Source organism: Fusarium flagelliforme (genome assembly GCF_020744385.1).
Source record: "Fusarium flagelliforme strain FIESC 12 MPI-CAGE-AA-0113 chromosome Unknown B0J16scaffold_1, whole genome shotgun sequence".
Lineage (NCBI taxonomy): Eukaryota > Fungi > Ascomycota > Sordariomycetes > Hypocreales > Nectriaceae > Fusarium > Fusarium flagelliforme.
Genome location: NW_025763503.1, coordinates 1037715 through 1065665, shown reverse-complemented (window position 1 = coordinate 1065665; position 27951 = coordinate 1037715). Strand labels below are relative to the sequence as shown.

The window sequence follows — 27951 nt, the reverse complement described above, 5'->3', positions numbered from 1 at the left end:
CCCTAGATCAGTCAGTTTTTGGTGTCGTTGACGCCTTTATTTTTCACCTGCAATGGAATTACAGCAACTATTTCTCCACCCTCCACGAGTCGAGTCAACAACTCGGCACCATTCATCCGAGTTGAATTGCTTGATCTGATTTCGGTCTCGCGCCTCGGGTTTAAGAATTTGATCTGATTACTGTACTGTAGCATTAGCATTAGCTAGTCTCCCTGGCCCTGGTCCTAGTCATGGACCGTTCTCGGAGAAAGAATCACAATGGCCTTGTTCACTTCATCACACCTTTTTCACCTTATGCATGCTTTGCCAGAAAATTCTCTATACGGACTCTTGCATAGTGAACGCGTATGAACCACACAGAAGAAAGTGCATCGCAATACAACCTACCCAACGAGAGGATATTTGCTTAGCAATCACCGTTACGGTCTGCGCCGGCCTCCGGACAAGGATCTTGAAAACTACTACGTCGACGACTGTCAATCCCCAATTCTAAAGACCTGAAGGGAGAGAAGGGGGTTTATACTCATCTATTCGCAGCCTCGCAGGCTTACAACTTGCACGGCAACAATGGCTGCCTCATCGCCAACACCAGAGCAGAGGACTAGCTCAGACAGCACTCTGGACGTTGAGAGAGATGGAGTAAATGCAGGCTCCAACGACCCTACAGCTACCGAAACAAACCCCAATGGAGCCGATACTGCGCCGGTCGGTAGCAGCCCGTCCCCCGGTGCGCCTGGGGCCGGTGACCCCGAGGCCGGGCGGACCAAGTCGGAGAACATCCTTATCATGAGTGCTCTGTGCCTCGCGCTCTTCCTCGCCGCGCTGGACACGACGATTATCACCACGGCGGTCCCTACCATCGCTAACGAATTCAACTCAAGTCAAGGTTATATCTGGATAGGAAGTGCATATCTTCTGGGCAACGCCTCGTTTGTGCCGACATGGGGCAAGATCTCTGATATCTTTGGTCGCAAGCCCGTTATTCTTGCTGCGGCCATTATCTTCTGGATTGGATCTCTGCTATGTGCTGTGAGTGTTAACATGGGCATGCTCATCGCGTCGCGAGCGATCCAGGGTATTGGTGGAGGTGGTCTCATTGTGTTGCCCAACATCGCTATCAGTGATCTCTTTTCCATGCGAAACCGCGGCATGTACTTTGGTATCCTCGGCATGGTATGGGCGTTGGCCTCTGCAGTTGGACCTATCCTCGGCGGTGTCTTCACCAGCAAGGTCACTTGGCGATGGTGTTTTTATATCAACCTTCCCATCAGCGCCGTTGCCTTCGTCATCCTTGTCTTCTTCCTAAAGCTGCACAATCCTCGCACGCCAATGAAAGAGGGTCTTCTGGCTCTAGATTGGCAGGGCAGTATCCTTATCATTGGTGGCACTATCATGTGGTTGCTGGGACTCGAGTTTGGTGGCGTTTCCTTCCCTTGGGACTCTGCCACGACTATCTGCCTCATCGTCTTTGGCATTGTCGTCATTGGAATTTTCCTTGTGTATGAGTGGAAAGTTGCTAAGATTCCTGTTCTTCCCATCCGGCTCTTCAACACCCGGAACAGCGTCGCCGCATACGGAGTTGGCTTCACTCATGCATTCGTTTTCATGTCTGGTAGTTACTGGCTTCCGCTTTACTACCAGGGTGTTCTCGGTGCCTCGTCACTGCTCTCTGGTGTCTACCTGCTTCCATATGTGTTGGCTCTCTCGTTCGTCTCTGCTGGAGCTGGTGTCTATATCAAGAAGACAGGCAAGTACAAGCTCGTCATTGTGCTTGGTCTGATTATCAGTGTTGTTGGATTTGGTCTGTTCATCGACCTCGAGCCTCGCGCCAACTGGGCCAAGATCATCGTCTTCCAAATCGTTGCTGGTATTGGCATCGGTCCTAACTTCCAGGCTCCTCTTATCGCCCTCCAGACCAACGTCGAGCCTCGAGATATTGGTTCCGCAACTTCATGCTTCTCTTTCATCCGTCAGCTGGGCACTTCCATCTCCGTCGTAGTAGGCGGTGTCATCTTCAACAATGAGATGGAGAAGCAATATCCAAAGCTCGAGTCAGAGCTTGGTCCTGAGCTCGCCAACAGACTCTCCGGAGCCAACGCAGCAGGCAGCGTCGAACTTGTGGGTTCGTTGACAGGAGAAGACGGCAGAGTAGCCAAGACAGCGTTCTGGAACAGTCTGCAAACCATGTACATTGTGTATACAGCTTTTGCTGGTCTGTCGCTTGTTATCAGTCTTTTTATCAAGCAAGTCAACCTTAGCAAGGAACACCAAGAGCATAAGACTGGTCTCAAGTCGCTTAAACGACGTGGCGAGGAAAAGGACGAAGTTGATGAGGGAGAAGGAGTTACTGCAGGTAACGAAAAGACTACGGATAACTAAAAGAAACAAGCGTAGCGTCTGTACAAAATTGGTTGCATTTAATAGATGGCATGTAATTAGCTCATTATAAATTGATAATAATATATACGGAAGATTCCGAGTCTTAAAACATGTCTAAAGAATTTTGGTCAGCTTAGAAGAGCTTCTCCCCCTCCTCAGCAGTCCTCCTCCACTCCTCGTAATCAAAGCCGAGATCTTCCAATGTCCTCAACTCATGCCGTTTTTCGCCCGCCGCTCTGCTCGCTAGCTTGATTTTTGGCACTCTCTCCCGCACCCACCTCTTATCCAGTCCCCAGTATGGTGGCGTCTTGCCCTGCCCTTCGTTCTCCAGACCCAATTCTGGGGCTTTAGATGCCGCCTTGCTCATCTCATGCAGGCGGTTAATGTAGTCGACATCTTCGGGGAAAGACATAACATGGATTGCCTTGCCTTCTCCCTTATTCTTATGCTGCTCCTCTACCCATGCCTCCATTGTGGCTTCAGATGGCGGACTTAGACGACCAGACCAGACGCGGGCAACCACAGCGCTCTGTGCCTCCGCAATAGGGAAGGGGACAATACGCTGGGGAACGCTGAGGAAAGAGAGAGTTGGGTCTGCAGTGTAGAGAATATGTTCCCACAGATGAGCTGCATGTCCGCCGCTGGGTACCACGATAGGGGGATCAAGAGATTTGAGGAATGGATATGAGTAATGAAAGCCAGTGCAGAAGAGCACAGCATCAATGTCAGTCTCGACCTGACCGTTGGCGAAACGGACGCCCCGCTGCTCAGGAAGGAACTCGACTATCTCTGGAACACCGGCTGCCCATGGCTCTTTTGCAGGGGGAATCACATTCGACTTCTCTTTTTCAGAGACAAAGATAGGATGTTTTGCGACGCTGGCAAGTTGTGCGCTCACATCAATGCCAGATGCAGAGTTGCCGACAACAATAACTTTCTAATCAACCATCAGTAAGCATTCCATAAACAAAGGCAAAAGGACATACCTTATCTTTGAAGTCATTTGGTCGTCGATAGAACTTAGAGTGCGATATGGCACCTGGGTACTTCTTGTCAAACTCAACCAGGCCGGCAATATCAGGGATGAAAGGATCATTGTAATGTCCGCTCGCCACCACAACAGCGTCATACTCATCTTTGATGACCTTGTTGGCTTTCAAATCAAGTACCTCAACAGACCATGGCTGCGAGCGATCCTTACTCGGTTTCTCGATATTCAAAACTTGAGTTTGAAACGATATATGAGGAATGATCTCTTGAGCGTAGTCTTTGAGATACTGTAGCACAACGCTATGACGAGGAAACAAAGATGAACCTTGAGGGAATTCCTTATCGCTGTATCTCATAAGAGAATGAGGGATGTTGGTCTCAAGAAGGTCGTAGATGGGAGACATGAACTCGACATCTCCATGGTCGTTAGGCCAGAGTGCTTGATCCGGCGCATAACTTGGCGTAGTTCTAGGGACTGAGAAGCCCTGCTCTCGGGCCAGAGGGGTGTAATTCCAAACACCGCCTGGTGTAGCACGTTGCTCGAATACGCGGATTTTAGAGAATTTCTTTTCTGCAAGGAGATATCTGAATAAGTGTCAGTGTATGATACGGGTCGTGATTTGCTGAGGATAGTTACTTGGCAGCTGCGAGGCCACTTGGACCAGCGCCTATGATGGCAATGCGACGAACGTCGAGTTTGTCTGCAACTGTCATTTTTTGAAATCAAGTCTGTGTTGAAGCAAGCTGAATAGAGTATCTGCTGTAACTGGGGTGAAACAATGGAGCCGTTCAGTCACAGTGATGTAGTGCTGTTGGTAATGTACATGAAATGATATCGTCGTATCTTCAGTAACATAAATCTGTAAGGTGAAGCATCAGGGTAGGTAAATACCAAATTTCTTAAGAATCTCAGATGCTCCTTTAATCTTCTTATAATCAGCTTCCCGTCTCATTCGACATCTGATAAGAGAAGCAGCCGATGGATTCCGCAAAATAGCCTCACTACTACTTGTAAATTCGGCGCTGGTCGGCTCCATTCAACAGGTCGAATGATTGCACCATTTGATATGATTGCCGCTTTCGGTAATCCCGGTCGGCCTCCGCGCGACTCCGACTCCGGGAATCGGAATAGGCCCGCTGCTGTCAGGTCTTCCTTCCGTTTCTCAAGAAATATGGCTCCTGCCTTCCGGGTAGTGTTTGGAGGAAGGTACGGCTATGACGATACCCTCAAATTTCCCCATCCATGTTATCTTATCTGTCTTCTGCATCTTGGGACCTCTTACAGATGATCAGGCTAACACCGTTACGGCTCTGCAGACTACCATCGACTTTAGCTACAGTAGCTGAAAGTTCACATGGCAATGGTAACATCGCCTCTGAAGGATAAGCACGCAATCCGGTCCACCTTAGCTTCCTCAACAACGGGCACGATGGCGCCTCTTCCTTGGATGTACATACACTGAGCTCTCTATCTTATCGTCGGATGGGACGATGGCGAGTTTTTGCCGATTACTTTCGCAATAATATCGAACCTAGAAATTTCATGTTTGTCTCGAACGGCTCGAGGATCACTCTCACATTGGCAACGTTTACGTCTCATCTGCCCCTCTAGGGTCAGCTCACACCAACCATGCCAACTGACAACGTTAATTACCCAAAATGGCACCTGAGATGAAGGCCTCGATCCACCGCTTCCGTCTCCGCAGGTCATCCCCGCCTCCGCGCGGCGTTGATCGGGCCCGGTCCGCTTCACCTTCAGCATCAGCTGACCAACAAGAAGCCCAGGCTCGCGGACGGCATCAAACTGCTACTCAGCAGGCATCTGCCGGTCGGATTGCAGGTGCAAGATCCACGCCCCCAGCTTGTGATCGCTGTCGCAGCTTTAAAAAGAAGTGCAGTCGCACGTTTCCTGTCTGCTCTCTTTGCGCCGCCGCTGGTCAGCGTTGCTCGTATACCAGCCCGATAGCCAATGCCGAAGCTCAGATACACCAACTGCGGACTCGGGTGCAATGGCTTAGCCAGTATATTGACCAGAACATACTCCCGCCAGGTTCACAGGGTGGAATAGATGGGATCGAGACAGGCGCTGATCTGGTGAGCATACTTGGCCGAGGGCCACGGGCCTGTGTAGGAAACGTCGCAGAGCAAGAGGTCGCGTCCTCTCCTCTTTCAAGAGTGCTGAGTGCAAACAGTCCTCCGGTAGATGCCACGACGACTTTACCTGAACTACGCGGGCAGGGCCAAGCGCCAATTGGACAACAACACGCTGAGATACGCGTGGAAGAAAGGGATCCGGGCAGTGTGCGAACTACCAGCAGCCACTTCTCCTCTTATCAAGGATCAACCGAGGGATCAGTCACACGACGAAGGTTGATCGCCCGACATGCTCTGCCTCTAGATATCGCACCAAGCCGATTTGTCGATGCGTTCTTTCGTCATGTGAACAGGGCGTATCCTTTTGTCGACCAGATGAGGATACGGCGGGATCTCGAGACGCTGGGAGATGCTTCGCCGGCAGATCAAGACCCGCCCATGACATTGTTGTATCTAGTCATGGCGATTGGATGTACATCGCTCGTACGTGCTGGACAAATTCCAAGCGACACAGCACGGCAATTTGATGTAGTTTATCCAGATATCATCCAGGAGTGCCTCTGCAGTGAGAGCATCGAGTCAGTGCAGATTCTTGTTCTCTTGGGGCTGTACTCTCTTTTCGACCCGACAGCAACATCTGCGTACTTTATCGTTGGTATCGCAGCACGGCAAGCCATGGTTATTGGCCTCACTCGTCCGGATGAGCAGCCACGGACAGTGGTGGAAACTGAGCTCAGACATCGGCTGTATTGGAGCATATTCGTCCTAGACCGTATGATGGCCTCATCTCAGGGCCTTCCAGCAGCCCTCACAGACGAGCATGCAAACGTTCCGCTCCCAGGCCTCACAGTAGAAGAGTTTGCCAGTTCAGACAGGGCTACATATGCTCGTAACCTGCAGACCAGTCGGCATATCATTCAGCTTCGGCAACTGGAGTATCGAATATTGGAAGCCGTGCATCTTCAGCGAAACACCGAAACTTCGCGCCTAGCACCTTCTGATAGAGGAGCGATATTGAAGAGTCTACGAGCTGAGATAGAAGATTGGTATAGCAGCGGCTGCCTCATGTCACCAATGGAAGCAGACAACCTGCCTATACATAGCAGCATCACCTGGCTGAGCGCGCAGTATTACCATTTGCTCATCTTTCTCTACTTTCCGAACCACTTTAACAGCTCAGCTGCACCGCCAGCTGTTACACGAAAAGAACAGCTCGAATTTGCTAGCAAACAACTTCAGGCTAATTCTGCACTTCTTCAGCAAAGGCAACTGCCTTTAAACAGAGTATCGCTGGGTCGGTTGCTGCCAATTGGGTTGGTGTTAATGTCTGGCTTCATGGCTGGTCAGGGGCAAGCGTCTTTCGTAGCTCATGACGACTTCACTGTTCTTATCACGCTCCTGGAGGCATTTCCCAGAGGCTGGACGACAGCACAAGAGGCAGCCCAGATTATGCAGCAATTTGTGGATGTTACAACAGGGCAAGGGGTCACAACTTTCTTTGGCACAGCAACCGGGGAAGCGATGAAAGAGCTGGCCAGGCCATGCATTATCAGCTTCACGGGACTGCTCCATCAGTTTTTGGGCAAGGCGACGTGTTTTCAGTCGGTCACGTATGCTCAAGAGACGCAAGACATTGAAATGGCGCCGGTTGACTCTACAACACAGCAACAGTCGTCGACTAACATGTTGTGGTTGAATGGAGCAGAGCCAGACACTGGTGTAAGCGAGGAAGCTGTACTAGGATATGGATGGGGTTCATGGGATCTTGATTTCCTTTGATGAGGCTTGAAGAAAGTACTGTGGATAGTAATTGGAGTTTAGTCATTGGACGAACGTACGGATAGTAACCCTTAATATCTGGGAACTGATCTCGAGTATTAATTAATTAGTTAACAGGAGTCGGGGAGTATAAAAATCCAATAACTAAGATCGGCATCCGTTATGCTATTTTCTGCATATAATTGTGCTATATTTAGTCGAGATGCGGGATCTTCGTAGAACCCTGGCTTGATTGAGTATTAATTTACCGTGTTCACCGTCTGGACGGGATGGCTTGACTTGCACCAATCAGAGGATTTGGGTTTAAGGCTGTTAAGGTATGCGATGAAGATGACTCTCATCAATTGGAATTGAGGAAATGTATGCCATTCCAAACAGCGACACAGCCGCATTTCTTCAAGCTGTTCCAGGTAGAGGCCTCGAACGGTTGCAAGTAGAAGAGAGGGAGGCTCTGCTAGCCCTACAATACACAGCTACCAACTGGATTGAAACATGGGTACGGGTGCACACCATCAGAAAAGCTTGGCCAACTTAGTTTAAGTTAATAGGGATTATGCGAGAATCGCGGTGAAAAAGCCTTAGATCGGTTGATAGAATGCAATGTGTACTTTGGTGATGACGACGACTGCAATAATAAAACAAAGTGGGTTTGTTTTGCTGACATGCATTTAACTCATCAGAGTAGGGAATACGGGAGAAATTCGCTGATTGCTACGAAAATGGGACATGCCGTACAGTATTAGAGTCTTGGGCATTGTCCATTGGCCGCGCGGTTTTATTTATGGAATTGTCAATGATAGTGTGGAGCGATAGAGGAGATTAACCACTGCAACGTCCTATGCCAGGGACACGAGATACTGTACTGTACTGTATCCTGGGGGTGGCAGTTTCCGGTTTCCCGTACAGTCAGCAGTTTCTAGAGAAAGAATAATTATAGATATGCAGTGAACCGTGAATTGATCATAGTCAGATTAGGTTGAGTTGTGCTATACTCTGTAGAGCGAGATGCAGGAGTATTTCCAGGTTTTTGGTGAGTGTGATGGGGGCTGAAGGCTGAAATGCATTTGCATTTGCATTTGCATCTGCATAGCAAAGAAAGGCAAAGAGTCTTATGGAAGGGCAATCATTCATTAATCAAGAGGCAATTCGACTTCATCTATTCTGACATAGTCCACCTCATTGAACAACCCCATGACTTGCCATGTCACATCATATCATGCAGGCAGACTGCTTATAAACTTCTGTTCATGACTGAGTGTGACGCGATACAGGATACCTCTTCTCTCAAAGTTCTATGCAAGGTTAAAGTGGCTGTACGATACGGAGCTGGGCTGAGTCCGACGGACATTCCCACCCAATCGCATGGTACCGCGTATCAACTGTTACGCATGGGCTGACAATTTTGGTGGCATTTCAACGGACAGCAGGGCTGTTGCACTAACAATGGGGACTCTTCTGCATGACTGCACTGCCGCAGGCTTTCATCTCTGCTAGAGTTATTACTGGTGCAGGCATTCATTCCCTCACCCCAACCCTCCCTACAACTTTGTGTCATACCGATGCAAGTCTGGAGATGACGGAGTTGTTTTATGCTGTGATATTGAATTATTGATAGATGACAGTGAAGGCCTCCGACGAACATTGAAAATCTTTAGCATAGCCTTAAACCCGGCAGTTCACGATGGGGTGGGTATGATTGAACCCTCCCAAGGCTGATCGGTTGGGTTCATCCACACAGTGGTTAGAGTTCAGTGGACGTTAGCCTGTATGTAGCTTTCCACAACGTTGTCAATGTCCCCGAACTAAGGCAACGTTAGCAGTTAGAGGCGGGATGCTGCGTCCCGTCTCGATGGTTCTCCCCACCCGCCAACTGTGCAGCGCAGTCAGCCCGTGTAACTTTAAACTGGAACTGTTCCTACAGTACTGTATAGCACCTGTAGTGTAGCCTTGGCTTGAACTGCTACTGCTTCTTCTTTATCCCTCTGTTTCTCTTGGCCTTGGCCGGCTGCGTCATCACGCCAGAATTGGTATTCATCGTCGTCGCTGTTGCAAAAGACGGAACTATACGGATAGAGAAACAACTTGAGACAGATCAAGACAGATAGAATCAAGAAAAAAACCCTATGTCCCAATTGAGGACGTCTTTGGATGAAGGCTAGAGCCACATACTCCACCTTGAAAGACCTGCCCAGGAGGGAAAAAAACGCCTGGGGCTACTGAACCCCTGGGCCTGGAGCCCGTCTTGGACTTGACTTGTGCTCGGGCAGCCACCCTTGATCATGAACTGCCCGTCTAGCTAGCCTACCTAGCCTCCACCTGCCCAGGTCTGGGGCGGTAGGCTCTCTCTGGGCGTCCACTTCCCTCTTGGCTCACCCCTGTCTGGGCTGTTTCAGCAACCAAATCTGCACTGCACTTGACTTGCCTGCCCACCCTCATTCTGGTTTAAGCTGACATCCATTTTCTTTCTTTAACGCTTGGGCTCTCATTCTCTCTCATTTTGTTCCATCTCATTTTCTCTCTTCTCAACATCAATCAATTCGCATCTTTAATCAACCAACCCCCGGTCTGACCGTTTTCAGCTAAAACGCTCGCAATCGCGTCGCCGCCTCTCGCTACTCTTCCATTTTCTATCTATCAATTCGCGACTCCTTTTCTCATCGATCTTCGCATACGTTTTTATCTATCGACAGCATTTGCCCGTGGCAGCATCCGCGTAAGCTGCTACACTGTAATTAGACATACGACCGCCCCCGACCGAACCCCATCGCGTCGCCCATCGCATTTGACTGCCTTTTCTTGTGTCCAACAACCATCGTCCGTCGAACGATATCGACGAGCGCTTTTGTTTCTTCTTCGACCTTTTCCCCGTGACTCCAGGTTGGGGTCTCCTCATGTCTGTCATGACTACCCGATTGGATTCTCGTAAATCTCTCTTGGGGATGGACCAAGGCTTCGGTTACGGCCACTCGCACAGCAACTCATACGGCGACAACAGCTTCGATCCATCTCCAAGCACAACTCCGCAGCCTATCCCTCAACCGCCCGCATTCCAGGCCGCCGTTGAACCTGCATACAACCAAGGTTTCGCTTATCGTGAAGGACTTACGCCTTCAGTCCCCCCTCAAAGCATGAAGAACGGCAAGATCGATTTCATGAAGAGCCGTTGGCCGGCTTGCTTCATGGCAGTTTCTCTACTGCAAGCTATTCTCAACATTTGCTTCGAAGCGTATGCCACCCCTGGTGCTTCTATCATGCGTTCATGCTGCTAACTCCTAATTCTAGTTACGTCTTTGGCAAATTCCAGGTCAATCTTGGTGATCACAACCCAGATCCTGAAGTCCAGTCCCAATACAAGACTATCCCTACTTTCCTGACGCTGTTCATTTTCGGTTTCCTTTACACTCTCGTTGTCGTCTGGGATGCTCTGCGACAAAAGAATACCATTCAGATTATTGGTGTCTGCTTCTCTAACCTTGCCCTCATGGTTTACACTACTATTCAAGTCGATCAGATTAAGGAGGCCTTTGATATTCTCGGCGCCAAGAACGCTCTCCGACCCGGCATGCCTGCCGAAGAACTCTGGCATGATGTGAAGCCTTACCTCGTGGCTATTCCTGCCATTATTGCCCTTGCTACTCTTATCATGGGCTTCCTTTCTTGGAAGATCTACCAGGAGTATGCTTGGGACATTCTCAAGAACATTGGTGCCGACTACCGCATGAAGAAGCGATTCCTCCATTATCAGGTATGTTTCATCCTTGGCTTGTTGTTAATTCTTGTCTAACTCAATCCTAGATTTACATCGCTCTCCTCAAGTTCGATTTCTTCTTCTTCCTCGGCTTCATCGTTCAGTTCGTTGTCGTTGTCGCTGACAAGGATGATCCCGAATTCGCGCTGACCATCGTCACCATCCCTATTACTATCCTGATCCTGCTTGCCGCCGCTTTCTTCACTCGCCGTGAGAACAAGGCTGGCATGGTTGGAGTCATCATTCTCTACCTCGGAGGTCTCAGCTACTTCATCTTCAAGCTGGTCCGAATCTACCAGCCTGGACACAAGCAAAACTACGAAGCCGTTCGCCGATCATTGACCGCATTCGCCGTCATCACCATTCTTCTCATCCTCCTCACCATCGTCAACGCCGTTGTGTGCATGCTCAACTTCGGCAAGGGACTCAAGCCTCATCTCCAGTCTTTGTCTCGCAAGCGCAAGGTTGAGGAGAAGCCTGACGTCAACTCAATTAACATGCAAGATGTCAAGCCTCAAATTCCTAGCCGCATGACCATCGATTAAGCGATCCCCCAGCAAGTCGCGATTCTTCACACATCGGAAGCATCGCTGTACAAAGACACGAATTTACGAAAGGATACACAAAATTTCCCCTTTTCAATGGCACCAGTCACATAGGGCAGGCTCGGAATGGACGGTGACCAAACGGTGCGGCGTGAACAGAAGGCGACGAGATGATATCCCTTGGTGTCGGAAACTTGCTTGGACTTTTTATTTCTCTTTGATTTGGTTGTTTTTTTATTTCCTATGTTAGACCCGACCATTTTTAGGCGTTTATGCTCCCACACATGGAATGAGATCCAGGAGCCGATATCTAGTTCTTTTGTTATTACCACCCTTTATTTTGTCCCTTGATCGGCTGGATCGTGCAGTTCCACGATCAGATAATCCACGATAGGAATAAAAATAGTGAAACCTTCAATATGTCCAGACGGGCGCTCATACAGCTTAGTGAAATCATGAACTTTGAGTTTGAACCATGGATGAGAACATATGACGGAGATGTGAAACCGAGGGGATTCCAGCTTAATACAGGTTTCAACTCTGTGTGAAGCATGACTCGAGACGTTGGTGCATATACAACGCTGAGTGTTTCATGGCTTTACCTGGATAATGATCGACATCCGTTATCTATGAAGCAGGCTGACTATGCTCTGTATGCTAATAAATACAACGAACGAAACAAGAAATACCAAACGCCCGCTGTCCATTTATAATCTCGAATCAAAGTCCAAACGTAATTTCTCGCTGTGTGCGTCAACCCCGGTAGCCGTTGAATCATAGTACTCTAAACATACCGATACCCGCCAGGCCGTGGGATGTCAAATCTTAATGGGCTGTCTGGCAATTTGACATTAGAGGCGGTCGTTAAGGTGTCAGAAGAATTAAACGCCGAGAGCATAAGGAACGAAATAATTTGGTCATCTTATGAACGCTTAGATAAACATTTAGGCTACTTCGTTTTAGCACGCTGAGTCTTAGACGATAATGCTTCTGTTATTCACCTGGCAGTCCCCTACCTAGAGTCTGATCTTAGTGGCATCCTTAAGGTGGCCCTCCGTCGGGCAGTACGGGCATTTATATCGCGCTGCCTTCACTATGTTGTGTAACGACTCCATACAGATTACGTGGCCGCAGCCCAGCATCATAGGGGGGTTCTCTTGCGTCGTCTGTTCTTTGCTCACAGGGCAAACAAAGATTGGGTGGTAAATCATGGACTCCGGTAGTGGCGTCTCAAAAGCCAGCTCATTCTCAGTCGTCCATTCTGTCTTCTTCTCCTTCATGTATGTCGTATACTTGATCAGACGTGGCAGGGCGATTGAGCCCGCGGTGACAGCAACATAAAGAGGTGATTCGGCTGATAGGCCGAGAAGGGAGCAGAACTCTCTTGTGAATGACATAGCGACGTCCTCAAAGGCTGAATCGGTCTCAAATATGTGCTTGTATGGTGATCCGGCGAGATTAGATGCGTACACCATCGCGCAGCAAAGCTGTTGGATCTCTGACAGATGACGGCTCTGAAAGCGCGTGAATTGCTGGCGGCCGTAATTCACAGCACCACCCAGACCGTTGGTCGCAGGGTCATCGGGCAGACCATTTACAGATGGTCCCTTGAATAGCCACACGTACTGAAGCTTGGTGAGCTCGAACTCCAAGGTGCTTCCCTTTGCCTCGAGTTTGTCGCTATTCGTGTTGGCCCAATTAATGGCGGGTATGAGGTTGTGGTTCTTGAGCTCTGATAAGATGTTATACATCTCGGAGAACTTCGACTGAAGGTGCTCTGAATGCAGGCCACCCATATCGTCTTCTAGCTCGTCATCATCATCATCATCCATATCATTGTCACCGTCTTCGTCTGTACGTGGGACCGAGAGGGCTTCGCGATGGGGAGGGTAGTCAGTAGCCTCCTTGAGAAAAGTCGACGCAACGGAGAATTGTCCTTCCCTGAGGAGATGCATGGCTATCGCTCTGTTGATCAAACCCGGATGGTCAGCCATAGCGTCGGTTTCCATGGGAAGTTCACGGTGAGGAAGAGCCTAATGAGGTCAGATGCTATCTTGAGCAAGGCAATGGTGAAGTACAGCCACTAACTTTGTCAAGAGCCTTTCCATAGCCCTTCTGTGCCTTTGTCACCTCCTTCAGATCTGTAGTTATACGTTCGAAGCGGGCTTTGACCGGATTTTGAAGTGTCGTCATAACCATGCTGGTTCTATCTGGCTCTATACAGAGGTTAGATGGTCGTTCTCTTTAGTTGAGGAAGCTTCATACCTTGAGCGATCTGATCTCGAGCATTGACGAGAAGATCTATGACACTATCGACATCATCGATTGCTGACTTGAGATTCTTGTTCCTCATGCGCGCCAGCTCAGCCATGAGCGGTGCAAAGGGCGAGCCACGATCGTTATCGGTCGCCATGGCGGTGGTTTATGCGGGGACTCGGATCAGTCGTGAGAGTTGGTTGTAGATGCTTTCAGCGGAGCATGAAGTTGAAGCAAGTCAAGAGCGCCGTTGTAGAGTCTAATAGATAAGATTTGTTGGTGGTGCAGTAAAGAGCTATCTGAAACTAACGTCCGATGTCGTTGAAGGTATGGAGCTGGACGATGATGGGTGGGAATGGCTGGACTTGCATGATACTAAGCCGGGATAACGCATGTATGGATGGTCGTTATCGATAGAGTTATCGATAAGGCAGCTAACAAGGTCGTTAGGAAGCTACTAACAAAAGGGGATGGACTTGTTTAGTTTAATTACAGTGATTCAGTAATTGCTCGACAGATTGCACTTCACAGATTATTCATATTTCGCAACGATCACAATTACTTCATTACCTGCGTCTCGAGCTTATACCAGATATACGTACGTGCTAATACGAGTTGTGCCGACTGACCCCGGTCTCCCCCAGGGGTGCACGTGGGCCTGATTGAATTAGTTGCCCCGCATAAGGTAGCTTGGTCTGCGTCTGCAAGATACTTTAAGTAAGGTACCGAAAGCTAACCTGGGCCTGGAAGCTATTGCATCACATGAAGTCCCTGTACTGTACCTGCTATACCTAGACACAACACCGAAAAGGCCTCCCACGACCATCGCGACACCGCCTTAAGAAGACAACCTCTTGCTCCTCACTCACCACGGGTGAGGATGAAGCACGAGACGGCTTCTAAACACCACAGGGGCCGATGACGACACCATGGCTTTCAGATTTCCTGATCCACGACTACGAGTCGAAGACGAATATTTAACAGGCGCCACCGCCAAAGGGCCCATCGCCCGTACAACAACCAACTCGAACCCCAGCACTGCACGAGAAAGCCCTCCCAATGGGATCCCGTCGATCGATGTTCCCGCATATAGCGAGGCTATAGATTTACAGGCTGCGCCATCACCGAAGCGCAAAAACATTGTCTTTGCGGACCCCAACGCCTTGAAGTAAATTCCAATCGAGCCAGGTCTATGAAGGATTCCATCGCTAATGCTGTGGTAATAGATTACTCGAAGGAAGTAGCAATGTTATTGTCCTTGAGCGTCGAGGTGTTTTACGCGGATACGAGTGCTATCTAGTCGAGCAATGGGCGTGCTCTCGAAAGCCACCGACACTGTCTATCGTTACTTATACTGGAGATGAGAAACATTCAGTCGTTGTCAGTGTCCTCTCTGTGCCGGTGGACGAGAACCTTTGGCCTTCGAGATTAAAATTCTATTTCGATCAACTACAAGATTCTCATGCGCGACCCAAAGAGACTGAGCTGGGAGAGCTCATGGTGACCAACCTGAGCAATTTTCCTTCAGCTCTCACCGTAATTATGGTACCCGAGGGTGATATCAAGAAATATCGCTCCTCCTTCATCGTCAATGAGGATTTGAAACGCCTGGGGTGCTCTGGACGATCCGGCATGACTCTTTCAGATCCTACCGAAGCAACGCAACTCAAGTTTTTGCAACTCTACAAGACGAGTGACCGGGTACCTGTTACCCAGGCTGTTGTTGACCTCATCAAACTGTGCCAAGTTACATTGTACATGTTTGACAAGTTGGGCCATGAATTCATTGATGGGTTACTTTGCGACAAGACAGAAATGGCCATTAACAACTGGTGGATCGAGGTTGGTGCTGAGCACTACAACTTTGAGCCCACAGATGGTATATTAGGTCCTAGTACAGTGGCTGCTCTGCTGGGAATGTTCATGGGCGCCCGAAATCGACTTCATTGGTACGGTGCACCTGTATCGAAAGATGCATTTGACCTTGAAAACACTAAGCGTGGTATCGGTCATTTCCAAAAGTCGCAAAAACTTGAGAAGACAAGAAGATTGGACCGCCAAACCCTTCTCAAATTGTATGCTGTATCTGCTAAGGCTGCTTCTGGCGAAAGCTGGGGTGTGCAGAGGGCTGTCAAGTCCACTCTCACAGAAGTAGGAGGCAAAAGGGGTGAACTCGTCATGGGCATTGTATCGGGCAAAGACAAAGGAGGACTGGCCGATATTGAGACCCTTGACATTGGTACATTCGCAAGCCTTGCATACGGTGAGCGAGCCAAATGGCTTTGGCACGGTAAACCTCGAAGAACTCTCGCTGAGATGCCTAATCATAGTCCTGAACTGAGCAAGGCGGTGCCTTGGAAAGAGGACGAGTCAAATCCAAACTCTAAACGAGTCTACTCTGCTCCTGCGGAGATCGAGCTGGACTCCAAGCGACTCGAAGACAGCTCCGATGTCTATGCGACTCGTCCACCTGGGTCTGCCGTCAGTATCGGTGATGGCTCAGGTGATAAAGAGGCTTCAAAGAAAAACGTGTTCAAGAGTGTTGCTGGAAAGATGAGTGATGCCAGGTCTGGCTTCGGGCGCATCAAGGATGCTGTTGGTGGAGGCCTGCGAGGTCATACTAATCGGCCTTCAATTTCAACTAAAGATGACTTTGCAGGATCTGACCCTAGAACCTCCAGTTCGGGGCTCGCTCCTCCAGGGACGACACAGCCACCCGCGCCTACACAGGGAGTAGGCAGGGCATTTACATGGAATAACAAACCACAAGAGTATCTTGCTGCTATGAAGCGAGCAGATGCGGAAGGGGGGTCGAATTTCCCCCAGCTCTCGCACTTTGCATCCACTTCAACAATCGACATCAAGCCAGCTTCGGCTCCTATCGACTCTCACAAACGCGACATGGAAGGTGAACTCTTTGATATGGGTGTAGAGGTGCGCAAGGATGTCTTATCGAAGGCGCCTTCGGCTGTTGGGTCTCTCGTGGACGAGAGTGACCTCCAAGGACCAGTTTTGGATGCAGAACTCAAAGACAACCATTTCAAGAAGGGTCTTTCACGCAGGCACAGTATTCATTTTCTACGTTGCCCAACTAAGCGCACGCCCAATGAGAATCGCTGGCCGCGACGGATGTCTTTCAGTGATGCTGAGGAGGCTGTATTGGAATGGGAGCAGTTAATTGATGTTACCGATGCTATGGACGATGTTTCCACCCTCGAAGCATTCAACTACCTGGCTCACCACTTCCACCAGGGTATGGAAGAGATGAAGCATGGTATCGAGCCGTGGGTCACTGAGAAGATCAAGGCAGTCGAGCTTCTCGACGACCGTTTTGCCAAGGATAAAGAGGAGCTCCATGCCCTCTATTACCAGCTCAATGAGGCGTGTCAGCGCATGCGCATTAGTTCCCATGAGCTTTTGGCCGAGGAACGATCTCATCTAATGGAAGGCCTCAAAGATGTCGAGGTCCTCGTCGCTCGTCTCGACTACGAGATCAATGCACTGCTACAGAAAGTCGTCGATGTTGAAGATGGCATCGTCACGTTTGAAAGGCAGGTTGAGGATATGGAGAAACGGGCTCAAGATCTCAAGGTTCATCTCGAAACTGAAGGTTGGCTTCACTGGTTGTTTAGAACAATCACCGGAATCGGAACTGGGCCAGATATTACACGGCCCTCATCTTAATCATTAAGTTGGTATAAGGCACAGGAGGTTTATCTTGGAGCGTACATTCTCGAATGCGGTTTATTAGCACGGAGTTTGGGACTTTGAAATCATGCTATATATAAAGTATTGCTCACACTGGAAAGAAGATGTTCATTTGTTCGGGATCTCATAGAAGAAACATATTCTAGTTGTTTCATAGTCGAGGCGTTATTCTGGTTCAGACACACATCCATAGAGTATTATACAGTGACACTTCTGTCGTATCCGCTCGTCATCAATTCATGATCTAAGCGCCAGACATCCGAACCAAACCCAATCATCTAGTTATCCATCACTAGATATCTCTCCGTAATAGTCGTACAAAGCCTCTCTAGTCACCCCTCCAATTCGATATCCTAGCGGTTTGCGTCGCTTATCGTCAAGGACAGCTATTGCGTTTACTGCGCTTAGAACATGCCGCCGCCGCCCTGCTGGCCACCACCGAGAGCCTGGCCCTGCTGCTGCATAATCTCGCTGACCTTCATCGATGTATCGAGGAACTTGGCTGTGCAACGGTCGAGGCAGACGGACTCGCCCTTGTTGAGCTCGCCCTCGCGGTAGTCGTTAGGAACGCACTTCTTCTGGCAAGACTGCTGGAGACTAGACAATGTATGCATTAGTACCAATGGTTTCTCTTCATAAGAACTACTTACCGGTTGTAGGTATCAGCCATCATGCGCATCTCGCTCTCCACGGCAGCAATCTTTTGCTCCGAGCTAGGCTGAGGTCGACCCATTCCGAGGAAGCTCATCTTGGCGGTGTTTTGGGGGGTTGTTGTGGTTTGGTTTAAAGAGAGGTAGTGATTGTAGTGGTTAGAAAGCTACGTTATGACGGCGTTCCCAAATCCTTGGTTGAACCATGGGAAAATTTCCACTTATCGCGATTGGGTGATTATGTAAGGCGGTATATCACTTACCCTATACTATCAACTGTCCGACGACATTTTTTCTTCAAGGTTTCAGATGTGGTGAATCATCCATCATCTTACAGTCGGCTTAATTATACCATTTCTCATTACTTGAGACACCCTTTCTTATTGAATGATGGCGTTGCGTTGACTTAACTTAATGTCAACGCATTTCATCAGACAAGAATAACTCTCTGACTCCATGTACTCCCATGGGGTATATAGATGGGAAAGCACTTGAGACACCAAGTATGGCTTCACATCAATCAAAGGTTAATGAGCTTATGTGACCGTATGCTGTCATTGTGGATTGTGTAACTTATTCATAAATTTGCGCTATCCTGGTATCATTTTTTGTTTATCTAGTTCTTGAATGTAATGTTCTTCGTTCGAGTCCACTCCTCGAGACCAGCAGACGCACCAAAACGGCCGTATCCACTAGACTTAGCTCCTCCATGAGGCAGACCACTCTCGTCGTGAATGCTCATGTTGTTAATGTGAACCGCACCTGACTCAATCTCACGAGCAATGCGAAGACCACGCTGAAGATCGGAGGTGAATACAGCGGAGCTCAGACCGTACTCTGTGTCGTTGGCGATCTTGATGGCCTCCTCCTCAGTCTCGATAGAGATGAGAGAGACAGTAGGGCCAAATGACTCGGTCTGATAGATATCCATCTCAGTGGTGACATCCTTGATGACAATTGGTCGCATACGAGTCTTGCTTGTCTCTTCGGCATCGACGTTTCCATGGACGAGAGAAGCACCCTTGGAGATGGCATCCTTGATCAATGCCTTGTTCTTCTCGACAGGCGCTGATGCAATAAGGATAGGAGCATCGGCCCCGGAGGAGAAGATCTGCTCGATAGTGGCTGAAAGCTTCTTCTCGAACTCGGCCTTGACATTCTTATGTACCAGGATTCTCTCAGTGGCCATGCAGACCTGGCCGGAGTTCATGAATGATCCAAGTGTGCACTGCAGGGCAGCAAGGTCGAGATCCGCATCCTCCCAGACAATCGCGGGAGCTTTGCCACCCAGCTCGAGAATAACAGGCTTCAGATTCTCACCAGCAAGTTTGCCAATGATTCGGCCAACTGGAGTGCTGCCAGTGAAGTTAATCTTCTTAACTTGAGGATGCTCAATCAGGGCCGTAGTGACTGCTGCGGCAGTGGCTCGCTCATGGAAGATAACGTTGAGAACACCGTCTGGGAAGCCTGCCTCACGGAAAACATCCGCAATTGCCCAGAGTGTTCGAGGAGAAACCTCGCTAGCCTTGAAAACAACTGTGTTTCCAGCTGCGATAGGGAAAAGAACAGATCTTGTGCCTAGGATATAAGGAGCATTCCTGAAGAATGTATAAGTAAAGGCTATGATATGGGACAGAGGGGAACAATATACCAAGGGGCAATGGCAACAACCACACCATATGGCTCTCTCAAGACAAGAGCGGTTGTGTTAGGATCCGAAACTGTAGGGATCGCACCCTCAAGTGTTCCTACACGACCAGCAACCTCCTTGATGTGACTAATACCAGTGCTGATATCAAAGTTGGCCCAGGCAGCATCACTGCCACACTCTGACATGGCGTACTCGCGTAGCTCATCCTGCCGTCTCTCCATAATCTCAGCAGCCTTGAGGAGCAGATCACGACGCTCTGCGGGTCTCGTCTTGCGCCATGACTTGAAAGCCTCAGCAGCAGCATCTACTGCGGCATTGGCATCTTTGACGTCAGCGCTGCTGTAACGGTGGACAACCTCGCCGCTCCGGGGGGAAACGACATCAATAGCTCTTTCGCTGACTTGGTCGCTGCCACCAATGAGGAAGGGAACAGTATGTAGTTTGGTCGACATGATGAAGGTGATAAAAAGGTGGTATGGTTATGTGAAGTCGTAGTCGCTTCTTGAATAAGGGACAGCAGACGGACACCAGAGCGGTTTAAATAGTCACCGATAAGATAGTCCGCGGGAACTACCCGTCATGTATCAATGCAACTTGCTATACCTTTCTGAGGTACTTTGTTTATTTGAATCGCCTCTCCCTCCACATGGAACACACAGGGTATGGATTCTTGGGCCCCGCATCGCGAATGTGGGCGACCCGCGGCATGGATGAGGAGATTGGTAATGGTGATGCTCTTCGGCAGTTTCACCGGGTTGGGATTGAAGACTGCCATTTGACAGAAACTTGCACTTAAATGGATAGACTAGGTAGCCAAGTCCGAAGCTTGACTAGCGTAGGATTTAACTAGAAGCTAGAATATCCCCGACTTTTAGTAGAATTGGGGTCACATTTAGACAGTCTAGTGGACGTTAAATCAGGGTCCGGCAACAACTTCGGATACTCGACGAAGATCCGTGAAGAGTCTGTGCCATGACATGACAGACCTGTGCTGTTTCGCATGGGGAAAATGGCGATTGCTAGTGCCCACCAGCCCGGGGTATGTGACAAATCGGGACTCAGATATAGATGTAGGGTCAAGCTTGCAAACATGCAACGTCTGGATGACAAGGAGGATTCAATGCTGTATCAGTTGAGTGATGTGTGGCATATCGAGCGTCAAATGCCTTCAGGGTTTCTGCATTGAAGTCGGGTCTAAGAAAGGCTGCGCTATATCGGCGGTACGGATGTGAAGAGTCTCTAGGTTCGAGAGTTAGAAGGAACTCGATATCAACTTGTTCCTAAAATCTCACCGATATCTGGTATTGATCCTGGAAGTGCGAAGTGGACCTCTGATTTGAGCCGTGGAGAATGAATATACTGCCCAGGACGTTGAGGTGCGGGCTTGAGTTGGCGTTTAATCGCCGAACGACTCTTTTCTGGCTCTGGCATGGCCCAAGTTGCACTTGTATTGCGAGGAGATAAACCGGATGTTTTTATCAAGAATCAGCCTTTTCAAATCTGTAAGGTGTTTGACGGTTGGTTGAAGAAGGTAAATGTGTTGGTTTAGAATGGCAGGAAGGTGCATTTGATGGGAACAGCGGGGCGACTTGCTTAGATCTTGTCTTAGATCGGAACCACACATGCTTACTATCTATTGAGCCGCATGTGGCCAAGAACTAGGCATTGATAATTAATTCTGGTAACTGACGCTTCTTGAGCTTATCATTCTCTTGAAGAAGCTGCAAATAGCTTCTAGTAGAGGTAGGTCATGTATAAAGACATGTTGCCAGGAGATTGGAACTGGGTACATAAGAGTATGGGTTAAGCCAGGACTGACTTGGGTTTTGATAATAGATGTTTGGCCAATTGAGGAATTGTTCGTATAGATGCGAATATAGCCTCAAGATCTAGTATACTTATTCCAACTGGATATGATTGAACCTTATACTGCTTCTTGTTTATGCTAGGTACTGGGAAGCTAGCACATACCTACTCTTCATATACTCGTTATGAGTTGGTCGTACCTTCCTTCTCTGGTGGCCTCGGTATGGAGGACAAGACATCACGTGAATATCAAGGTTGACCGCCAATCAGAATGTCGATGGCTGTTTGAGCTCCACCTCTGTACGGTGATTTTTCTCCTTTGCCCCGCTTCCCATCAGCTCAGGTCGCTCAAAAGTCGCCGTTAGAGGCAAGCCTAGCTAAAGAGTACCGCAGCTGTACATTGCCTGGACCTGGGCCTTCCTCCCGTAGCGAGAGCAAAAAGTTGAGAAAACCCCTTATAATTGGCCCATGTTATTTGGCCACTCTGAAGAGTCGCCTTTTTTCGCACCTTGAATAAGGTAAAAAAGCAATCTTCTCCCAAACAACCAAACCCCTCTCCTCCGTAGTCGGCCTTTGCTCGCGCGCATTGTCTTTGCCAACACACGACGCGCCCACTCAGCGCCGCGACCCGGAAATCGATATCAACACCAACACCGACACCGGCCGGTCAACAACCTCCGGCTACTTGCTTTTCTGAGTTGTTCACTTTGCGCCCGTGTCCGTCTTGGCCCCGGCGCATTCGAACATCCTCTCGTCGTCTCCTCGGGACCGAGGGACCTCGTCCTTATGGACGGTTCGTCCATGATGGCCGGTGGGGCTGCTTCTATGAGTCCTACCAGCCCTGTCAGCTCTCGTCATGGTCATGGCCATGCTAACAGCAATGGTATTAAGCGTAAGAGAAGTAGCATGGCCGGGATTGATAGTAGCCCAGGCAGTGGTCTCGACGATCATGACCACGATGCTGAACAAGAGAAGAAGCGCCAGCCTGGCGTGAAAAGAGCGTGCAATGAGTGCCGTCAGCAAAAGGTGAGTCAGACTTCTCCAAACTCATAATGCATTTTGCTAAACGAATGCTTCAAACAGTTGCGATGCGATGTTGTGCAAGACCCGTTCCAGAGCTGTTCCCGATGTAACCGTCTAAAGCTAGAATGCAAGATCGAGTCGAATTTCAAGCGAGTTGGCAAGAGATCCAAGCATGCCGAGATGGAGAAGGAGATTGATCGCCTGCGTCGCAATCTTGCCAGCGCAAAGTCGCAAGGCTTTACCCCCGAGGGCGGCGACGACGATATGGACTCTCCCGCTGCGATGAGCAATCCGACTTACACTCATACCCACACCCGAAATCCTTCTTTAATGGGCTCTGATGAGGCTGTCTCATCTCTTCTACATCTCAAGCGCGGCGGCAACTACAACATGCCTCGATATTCGCATGAATTGGAAAATGTCCAGCTGACCGAAGACAACGTGAACAGCCTTTTCCACCAGTTCTTCCAATTCTATCATCCTTTCTTGCCATTCCTCAATCCTGACCAGGCCCCCGACTTGTATTATCAACAACATCCGCTCCTTTTCTGGTCTATTGTCTCGGTTGCTGCTCGACGGTATAGTCCAACTAACGTGCCGGCACTCCTCAACAATCTCTCAGGGCCCCTAACAAGGTTTCTGTGGTCAACGATTGGAGAGGTCCCAAGCAATTATTACGTGGTCAAAGCCATGTGTCTGCTGTGTACCTGGCCACTGCCTACGAGTACCACTTCGTCCGACCCTACGCACATCTTGTGTGGAGTCATGATGAAGACGGCTACCGGAATAGGTCTCCACCGCCCCAATAACATCCAAGACTTTTCTAGAGTATCAGTTGAGTTGAACAAGGAACAGCTCAGTGATCGTGTAACCACATGGGCGGTTTGCAATATCGTTGCGCAGTCTGTTGGAACCGGATACGGACAGCCAGCATCCACTCTCTACGACTGGACTCTTGCTTCAAAGCTAGGAGAAGAGAGCGCCTTCCAGCTTTCTCGAGAACTTGAGGCCCGATTACAGATCGAAAGGTTCTGTGACAAGGTGTCGAAAGAGATGTACAGTAACGCCAGTGACCCTCGCGGAGTTGCGGGCGACGAGCATCGAGCAATGCTGATGCGTGTTTATCGCCGTGACTACGCGGAACTACACGCTTCTGTCTTGTCGCGAGAGCTGGGACATATTGTCAATCTGCATCTCAGAGCGGCATGTCTTCATATGCGTCTGGCAGGATTCTTCGATTCTAGCAAGACACCGGGCTACATGGACGATTTGATGGGCCTATGGCGCGCAACTACGACTTTCCTTGATGAGGTACTCCAAGCTGATAAGGTCACAAGTCCGGGCGGCAATATTGGCGGGAATCTGCTCCTACATTGCAGCAACTACATTGGCCAGATGATGGTTGCTGCTGGATTTGCCCTTCTGAAGCTCATGAGATCTTTCTTCGCAAAGACAATCGACTTCCAGCGCGGTCGAACGCTATTCCATCAGACTATTCGAGCTATCCGGGCTACCAGTGTTGTACATAACGATTTGCAATGGCGGTTGGCTGAACTCATGGTGCAGATGTGGAACGGCGCTCGACTGGACAACAACCAACACCATTTCAACAGCAATGACGACTTACCTATACAGATGGACGATAGCCTGCAGCTCAAGGTCCGATGCCGTCACAGCATGAGTTTAGTTTTTGATTCGGTCTGGAGGTGGAGAGAAGACTTCCAGGCAATGGGACGAGGTACTATAGATGGTAGGTTGACACCCTTTCTCCCCTTTGTTTTGGTGATGCCCCTTGAGTAGAGCATGTCTTGATTTGTCTCGTACAAATATCGCAAGAATGCTAATACAGACAACAGCCGCCAAACAACCGACAAATCCAGATTCGGCTAATGAGTCATCAGCTTCGTCGACACACATGGACAGCACCCTCGTATCCTCGCACACTCTACCGCCCTCAAGCCTCCTTAACACCAACCCTAACAGCAACCATAATTCGAACGGCGCTTTGACTCCTGGAGCTACAGTTCCACCTGTTTCCTCGGCTCATAGCATGATGACGGGCGTCAGCTACGGAGACACAACGAACTTCGACTTCTTCGACCCCCAGAACTGGATGTTGGACGGCCTTCTTGACTTTAACTACTCCTTCGCGCCAGCCCTGGAAGGTGTCTAGCATGCGCCAGAACAGTGGAATCCCTGAGAAGAGTGAACTGCATTTCTAAATTTTGTTTCTTGATATGGTGTGAGTTCCGACCTGGTAAAGGAGCATCCTGGCCACAGCAAGATCATGTCTTGTGGGAGTATAGCGTCTTTCCTCATTCATGAAGGGAGTGTACCATTCTTGGCTGACACCAAGTTTGCACTGGCAAAAGCTGAGCTCTTTCTTCGTTCTTGTTTTCTCTTCGTGTCAGTTACTTTTCACATGGTGATTCTTGAAGTCCGATCAGTGATTGGCTTCACCATTTTACACGGTTCTTTCGTCACTCTTGTTTTACGTTCTCTTATCTAATGGAATCGAGATCTGCTATACGGATAGACTAAGCATAGGCTCCCAAGCAGCAGATAGTATATGAAAAGGGGAGAAAGACGCTGGGTGGTATAAGCGATGTGACAGTGTTATAGAGAACACAATACAATTCATTAATTATGCTTCCTCGCACCACATGTCTGTCCTTTTGGAGGCACAGTTCTACGCCATGAGTTTATCCAGTTTCCTCATTCGTTTGTTCCCACAAAAGCCCCCAGGCAGGCAGGCACCTTTGCACTATGAGAGATCTAGAGATGGATGAGGCTTGGGGGTATCTGCCGACATAAGAAGGCACAAAAGCTCCGAGACGAAGTGAAAAGAGAGGAAAAGGTTAAGCGAGCGAAAATCCCCCCATGACAATCCGCAATACCAAGAGACAGGGATGATACAGGGCAACGGAGACGCGGGGGCTTGATCCGTGAGCCGATAGACAGGCCGAATCTACTCTAAGGTATCCGTACCGAGGCTGCCTAGGTAAGTATAGTGACATTGACATTGACACTGACACTGACAGGGAGGAGGAATTGTTTTCTCATCCTCGGCGGCACCATTCGCCTATCACTTACTTATGGGGACCCTTATGGGGCAAAGAGTGAAACTGCGTAGTATTCTTGACAACGAAGCACAGTCCAGCAAAAGCATGTTTCAAGGAAACTGTAGATCTAATTAGCCTTGGGACTTGGACCAACCCTCGGCTCGACTCGACTCGTTCATTTCGCGGTTACGCGACCTGGACCTGGGCAGGCAATCGCCGAATAGGCATGCAACTCATGAACCCAGAATCCTGGTTATTGGAGTTGGTCCATACTCGTCAGTCGCATTTATCACCAATATGAACCTAGTGACTGTCAATTCCCTGGTCTTGTCGCTAAAATTTCGGGTCACTCGGGGCGTTGAAGAGTCCGTTGTTGGTTGCTCGATGGATCATGGTCGGTCGTGACTCGATTTATCCTCCTAGTGCAAGGAACAATAGAACGATCTGCGCCACAGCCGTTTGGTATCTGTATTTCCGAATTCCTTTCGTGACGGAAATGATGCTGCCCTTGTCGTTTTCAATCGGATCCGCTATGTTCATCTGAAGAATGCAAAGGATCCGTTCTAGGTATCAAATGATTTAGCACCAATAAGAGCCCTTCCATAGGATAAACAGCAGCCTACCTAAGAGTTAGTTCTATGAATCAAAAAGGCCCTGTAGATCAGGTGGATATCGTATCCAAAACAGTCACATTCCTGTTCAACAGCCTACCGAAACCGCCTCGTTGCAAACAACGTGTCTTTTTCGTAAAGTGTGGAAAGCCTCAGCAATCAAATTCTCAATCAAGAATACTGTAATAATGCCTTGTGGTGGACTTAATGGTATGTCATATGTCGTCAAGTAAGAGCATGGCCGCTTTTCAGGCCCGGCAATGCCTTTGGCCCATTATGGCGACCCATGGCGCACATGAGACGCCCTGGGGATCTGATATCGCGGTTGAAGACAAACCAGAAGCCTAGATTAAGCGCCGTCAAACGACAGTCTGTTGCCGACAACTAACTTCCAACGATAAACGGTTTGTTTCAAAACCTTGGCTGGCGAGGCATTCTTGTCAGGCTATGCAGCACAGCACAGCAATGAATTTATCCAGTCCTTGCCTGAAAACTAGCAATGCCATGTCGAGTCCGTATATCCTTTCCAATCTCAAAATCTCCATCTGATTGCAAGGTTCTGCCAAGTCGATGAACGCCGGAAACTTACAAGAAAACAGTCAGGGGTATTCAACAACATGACTCATAATTGAATCGGGAAATGACTTTTGATTACTCTTTCAAGGCTGGGACAACCCCTTGATCAAAGCCAGCCCATTTTCGGCCCTTCGGTTGTCGTTCTCGTTCAGTTGAGACAACGCAACCAACAAACACGCCCCCGGATCCTCCATTGGCCGCTCATGAAACTGGCCAAAGATCTGCGCCAGGATAATAAGCCCTACAGTCTGCAAATTATTGTGGCAGGATCATGGCCAGAGCAGAGCCATGTAGCCTGTAATTAGCCCAGTCCACTTCACTAAAGAACGCAAAGACCCAGAAAGCCGTTAGACGGCGCTTGTAAATAAATACTGGGGGTAATTTGCCCAGTTTAAAGGGTCCCTTCGCAGTACGTAGACGCTTTTGCTGTGTCTTTTGCATTCCTTGCGTCTGCCCAGCCAAATCCGAAAGTGGCTTTGTAGCCCTCCAATTTTCTTCGTAGAATATCGTGCTAGCAAATGGAAGATGCTTCCCATTCCTCAAAAAATCGGAAGCACTATTGTGAAGAGAAGTGATTTGATCAGGGCTATTCGATATTCATATTGTGAGAAAAGTTTGGCCCCCAAGTGGCATTAATTATCTGTATCACGAGTACAGCTTTATCCAGTGAGCCTGGGAGCTTGCCACAAGATAGAAAGCCATTGCTGGTAAGAAATCTGCATAAGAAAGATTCAGTTGCCGGGTGGAAACTCGTACGAGATCTTGTTGGGGCCACCCTGCTTTACAGTTCGTGTTTCATGTCTCAAAGGTCTCTGCTGGATAGGTTCGATGCTCCTTGAATTTCAGAGGCTACAGAGAAACACGGTGACCGCAATTCTATACGGGATGTTTGTAGTAAACCTCAGAAAGAGGGCTGAGACGTTCTTCGAGTGGTGCCAACCTTGCTATTGCTGATGGCTTGCAGGTAAGAAAACTATCAATAGGCTATCTTCAAGCCAGAACGAGTCCGTGTTACATCCAAACATCAAGAATCGGTGAATCAGACCGATGAGATGGCTGGGTTTTCTTGCCTC

At 49.0% G+C, this 27951-nt stretch overlaps 9 protein-coding genes across 9 annotated transcripts; 5 read left to right on the top strand and 4 right to left on the bottom strand.

Annotated features, from left to right (window-relative positions):
- Positions 1–214: 214 nt before the first annotated feature.
- B0J16DRAFT_277565 (major facilitator superfamily domain-containing protein) lies at positions 215–2472 on the top strand. The gene has a single exon (XM_046123810.1). The coding sequence runs from the start codon at positions 568–570 to the stop codon at positions 2377–2379; it is 1812 nt and encodes a 603-aa protein (XP_045988344.1). The 5' UTR covers positions 215–567; the 3' UTR covers positions 2380–2472.
- A 1-nt stretch (position 2473) lies between these two features.
- On the bottom strand, positions 2474–4352 carry B0J16DRAFT_295360 (uncharacterized protein). The gene is made up of 3 exons (XM_046124417.1): positions 4007–4352; positions 3366–3954; positions 2474–3316 (listed from the first exon to the last, which is right to left on the bottom strand). Exons 1-3 carry the CDS (start codon positions 4081–4083, stop codon positions 2513–2515), a joined length of 1470 nt encoding a protein of 489 aa, XP_045988343.1. The 5' UTR covers positions 4084–4352; the 3' UTR covers positions 2474–2512.
- A 676-nt stretch (positions 4353–5028) lies between these two features.
- Positions 5029–7242, top strand: B0J16DRAFT_259771 (fungal-specific transcription factor domain-containing protein; the record flags this gene model as incomplete). The annotated part of the gene is made up of 2 exons (XM_046123222.1): positions 5029–5428; positions 5573–7242. 2 exons carry the CDS (start codon positions 5029–5031, stop codon positions 7240–7242), a joined length of 2070 nt encoding a protein of 689 aa, XP_045988342.1.
- A 2891-nt stretch (positions 7243–10133) lies between these two features.
- Positions 10134–11535, top strand: B0J16DRAFT_313052 (uncharacterized protein; the record flags this gene model as incomplete). Its single annotated transcript, XM_046125100.1, has 3 exons — positions 10134–10468; positions 10525–10987; positions 11038–11535. The coding sequence occupies 3 exons, from the start codon at positions 10134–10136 to the stop codon at positions 11533–11535; spliced, it is 1296 nt and encodes a 431-aa protein (XP_045988341.1).
- A 1016-nt stretch (positions 11536–12551) lies between these two features.
- Positions 12552–13948, bottom strand: B0J16DRAFT_377161 (CTLH/CRA C-terminal to lish motif domain-containing protein; the record flags this gene model as incomplete). Its single annotated transcript, XM_046130825.1, has 3 exons — positions 12552–13568; positions 13624–13751; positions 13801–13948. 3 exons carry the CDS (start codon positions 13946–13948, stop codon positions 12552–12554), a joined length of 1293 nt encoding a protein of 430 aa, XP_045988340.1.
- Positions 13949–14720: 772 nt separating this feature from the next.
- Positions 14721–17475, top strand: B0J16DRAFT_259592 (uncharacterized protein; the record flags this gene model as incomplete). The annotated part of the gene is made up of 2 exons (XM_046123214.1): positions 14721–14959; positions 15018–17475. 2 exons carry the CDS (start codon positions 14721–14723, stop codon positions 17473–17475), a joined length of 2697 nt encoding a protein of 898 aa, XP_045988339.1.
- Positions 17476–17689: 214 nt separating this feature from the next.
- On the bottom strand, positions 17690–18330 carry B0J16DRAFT_4565 (mitochondrial import inner membrane translocase subunit TIM10). The gene is made up of 2 exons (XM_046133896.1): positions 18150–18330; positions 17690–18096 (listed from the first exon to the last, which is right to left on the bottom strand). The coding sequence occupies exons 1-2, from the start codon at positions 18245–18247 to the stop codon at positions 17904–17906; spliced, it is 291 nt and encodes a 96-aa protein (XP_045988338.1). The 5' UTR covers positions 18248–18330; the 3' UTR covers positions 17690–17903.
- A 435-nt stretch (positions 18331–18765) lies between these two features.
- B0J16DRAFT_313049 (aldehyde dehydrogenase domain-containing protein) lies at positions 18766–20252 on the bottom strand (the record flags this gene model as incomplete). The annotated part of the gene is made up of 2 exons (XM_046125099.1): positions 18766–19747; positions 19801–20252. 2 exons carry the CDS (start codon positions 20250–20252, stop codon positions 18766–18768), a joined length of 1434 nt encoding a protein of 477 aa, XP_045988337.1.
- A 2006-nt stretch (positions 20253–22258) lies between these two features.
- On the top strand, positions 22259–25145 carry B0J16DRAFT_4528 (uncharacterized protein). The gene is made up of 3 exons (XM_046133881.1): positions 22259–22632; positions 22690–24379; positions 24486–25145. Exons 1-3 carry the CDS (start codon positions 22393–22395, stop codon positions 24800–24802), a joined length of 2247 nt encoding a protein of 748 aa, XP_045988336.1. The 5' UTR covers positions 22259–22392; the 3' UTR covers positions 24803–25145.
- The last annotated feature ends 2806 nt before the right edge of the window (positions 25146–27951 follow it).

Coding starts and splice junctions, on each gene's coding strand:
- B0J16DRAFT_277565 (XM_046123810.1), top strand. CDS start 568: ATGGCTGCCTCATCGCCAACACCAGAGCAGAGGACTAGCTCAGACAGC.
- B0J16DRAFT_4528 (XM_046133881.1), top strand. CDS start 22,393: ATGGACGGTTCGTCCATGATGGCCGGTGGGGCTGCTTCTATGAGTCCT. Junction 22,633..22,689: donor ATGAGTGCCGTCAGCAAAAG/GTGAGTCAGACT, acceptor TGCTTCAAACAG/TTGCGATGCGATGTTGTGCA. Junction 24,380..24,485: donor GGGACGAGGTACTATAGATG/GTAGGTTGACAC, acceptor TACAGACAACAG/CCGCCAAACAACCGACAAAT.
- B0J16DRAFT_295360 (XM_046124417.1), bottom strand. CDS start 4,083: ATGACAGTTGCAGACAAACTCGACGTTCGTCGCATTGCCATCATAGGC. Junction 3,955..4,006: donor AGTGGCCTCGCAGCTGCCAA/GTAACTATCCTC, acceptor ACACTTATTCAG/ATATCTCCTTGCAGAAAAGA. Junction 3,317..3,365: donor CAAATGACTTCAAAGATAAG/GTATGTCCTTTT, acceptor ATGGTTGATTAG/AAAGTTATTGTTGTCGGCAA.
- B0J16DRAFT_4565 (XM_046133896.1), bottom strand. CDS start 18,247: ATGAGCTTCCTCGGAATGGGTCGACCTCAGCCTAGCTCGGAGCAAAAG. Junction 18,097..18,149: donor ATGGCTGATACCTACAACCG/GTAAGTAGTTCT, acceptor TACATTGTCTAG/TCTCCAGCAGTCTTGCCAGA.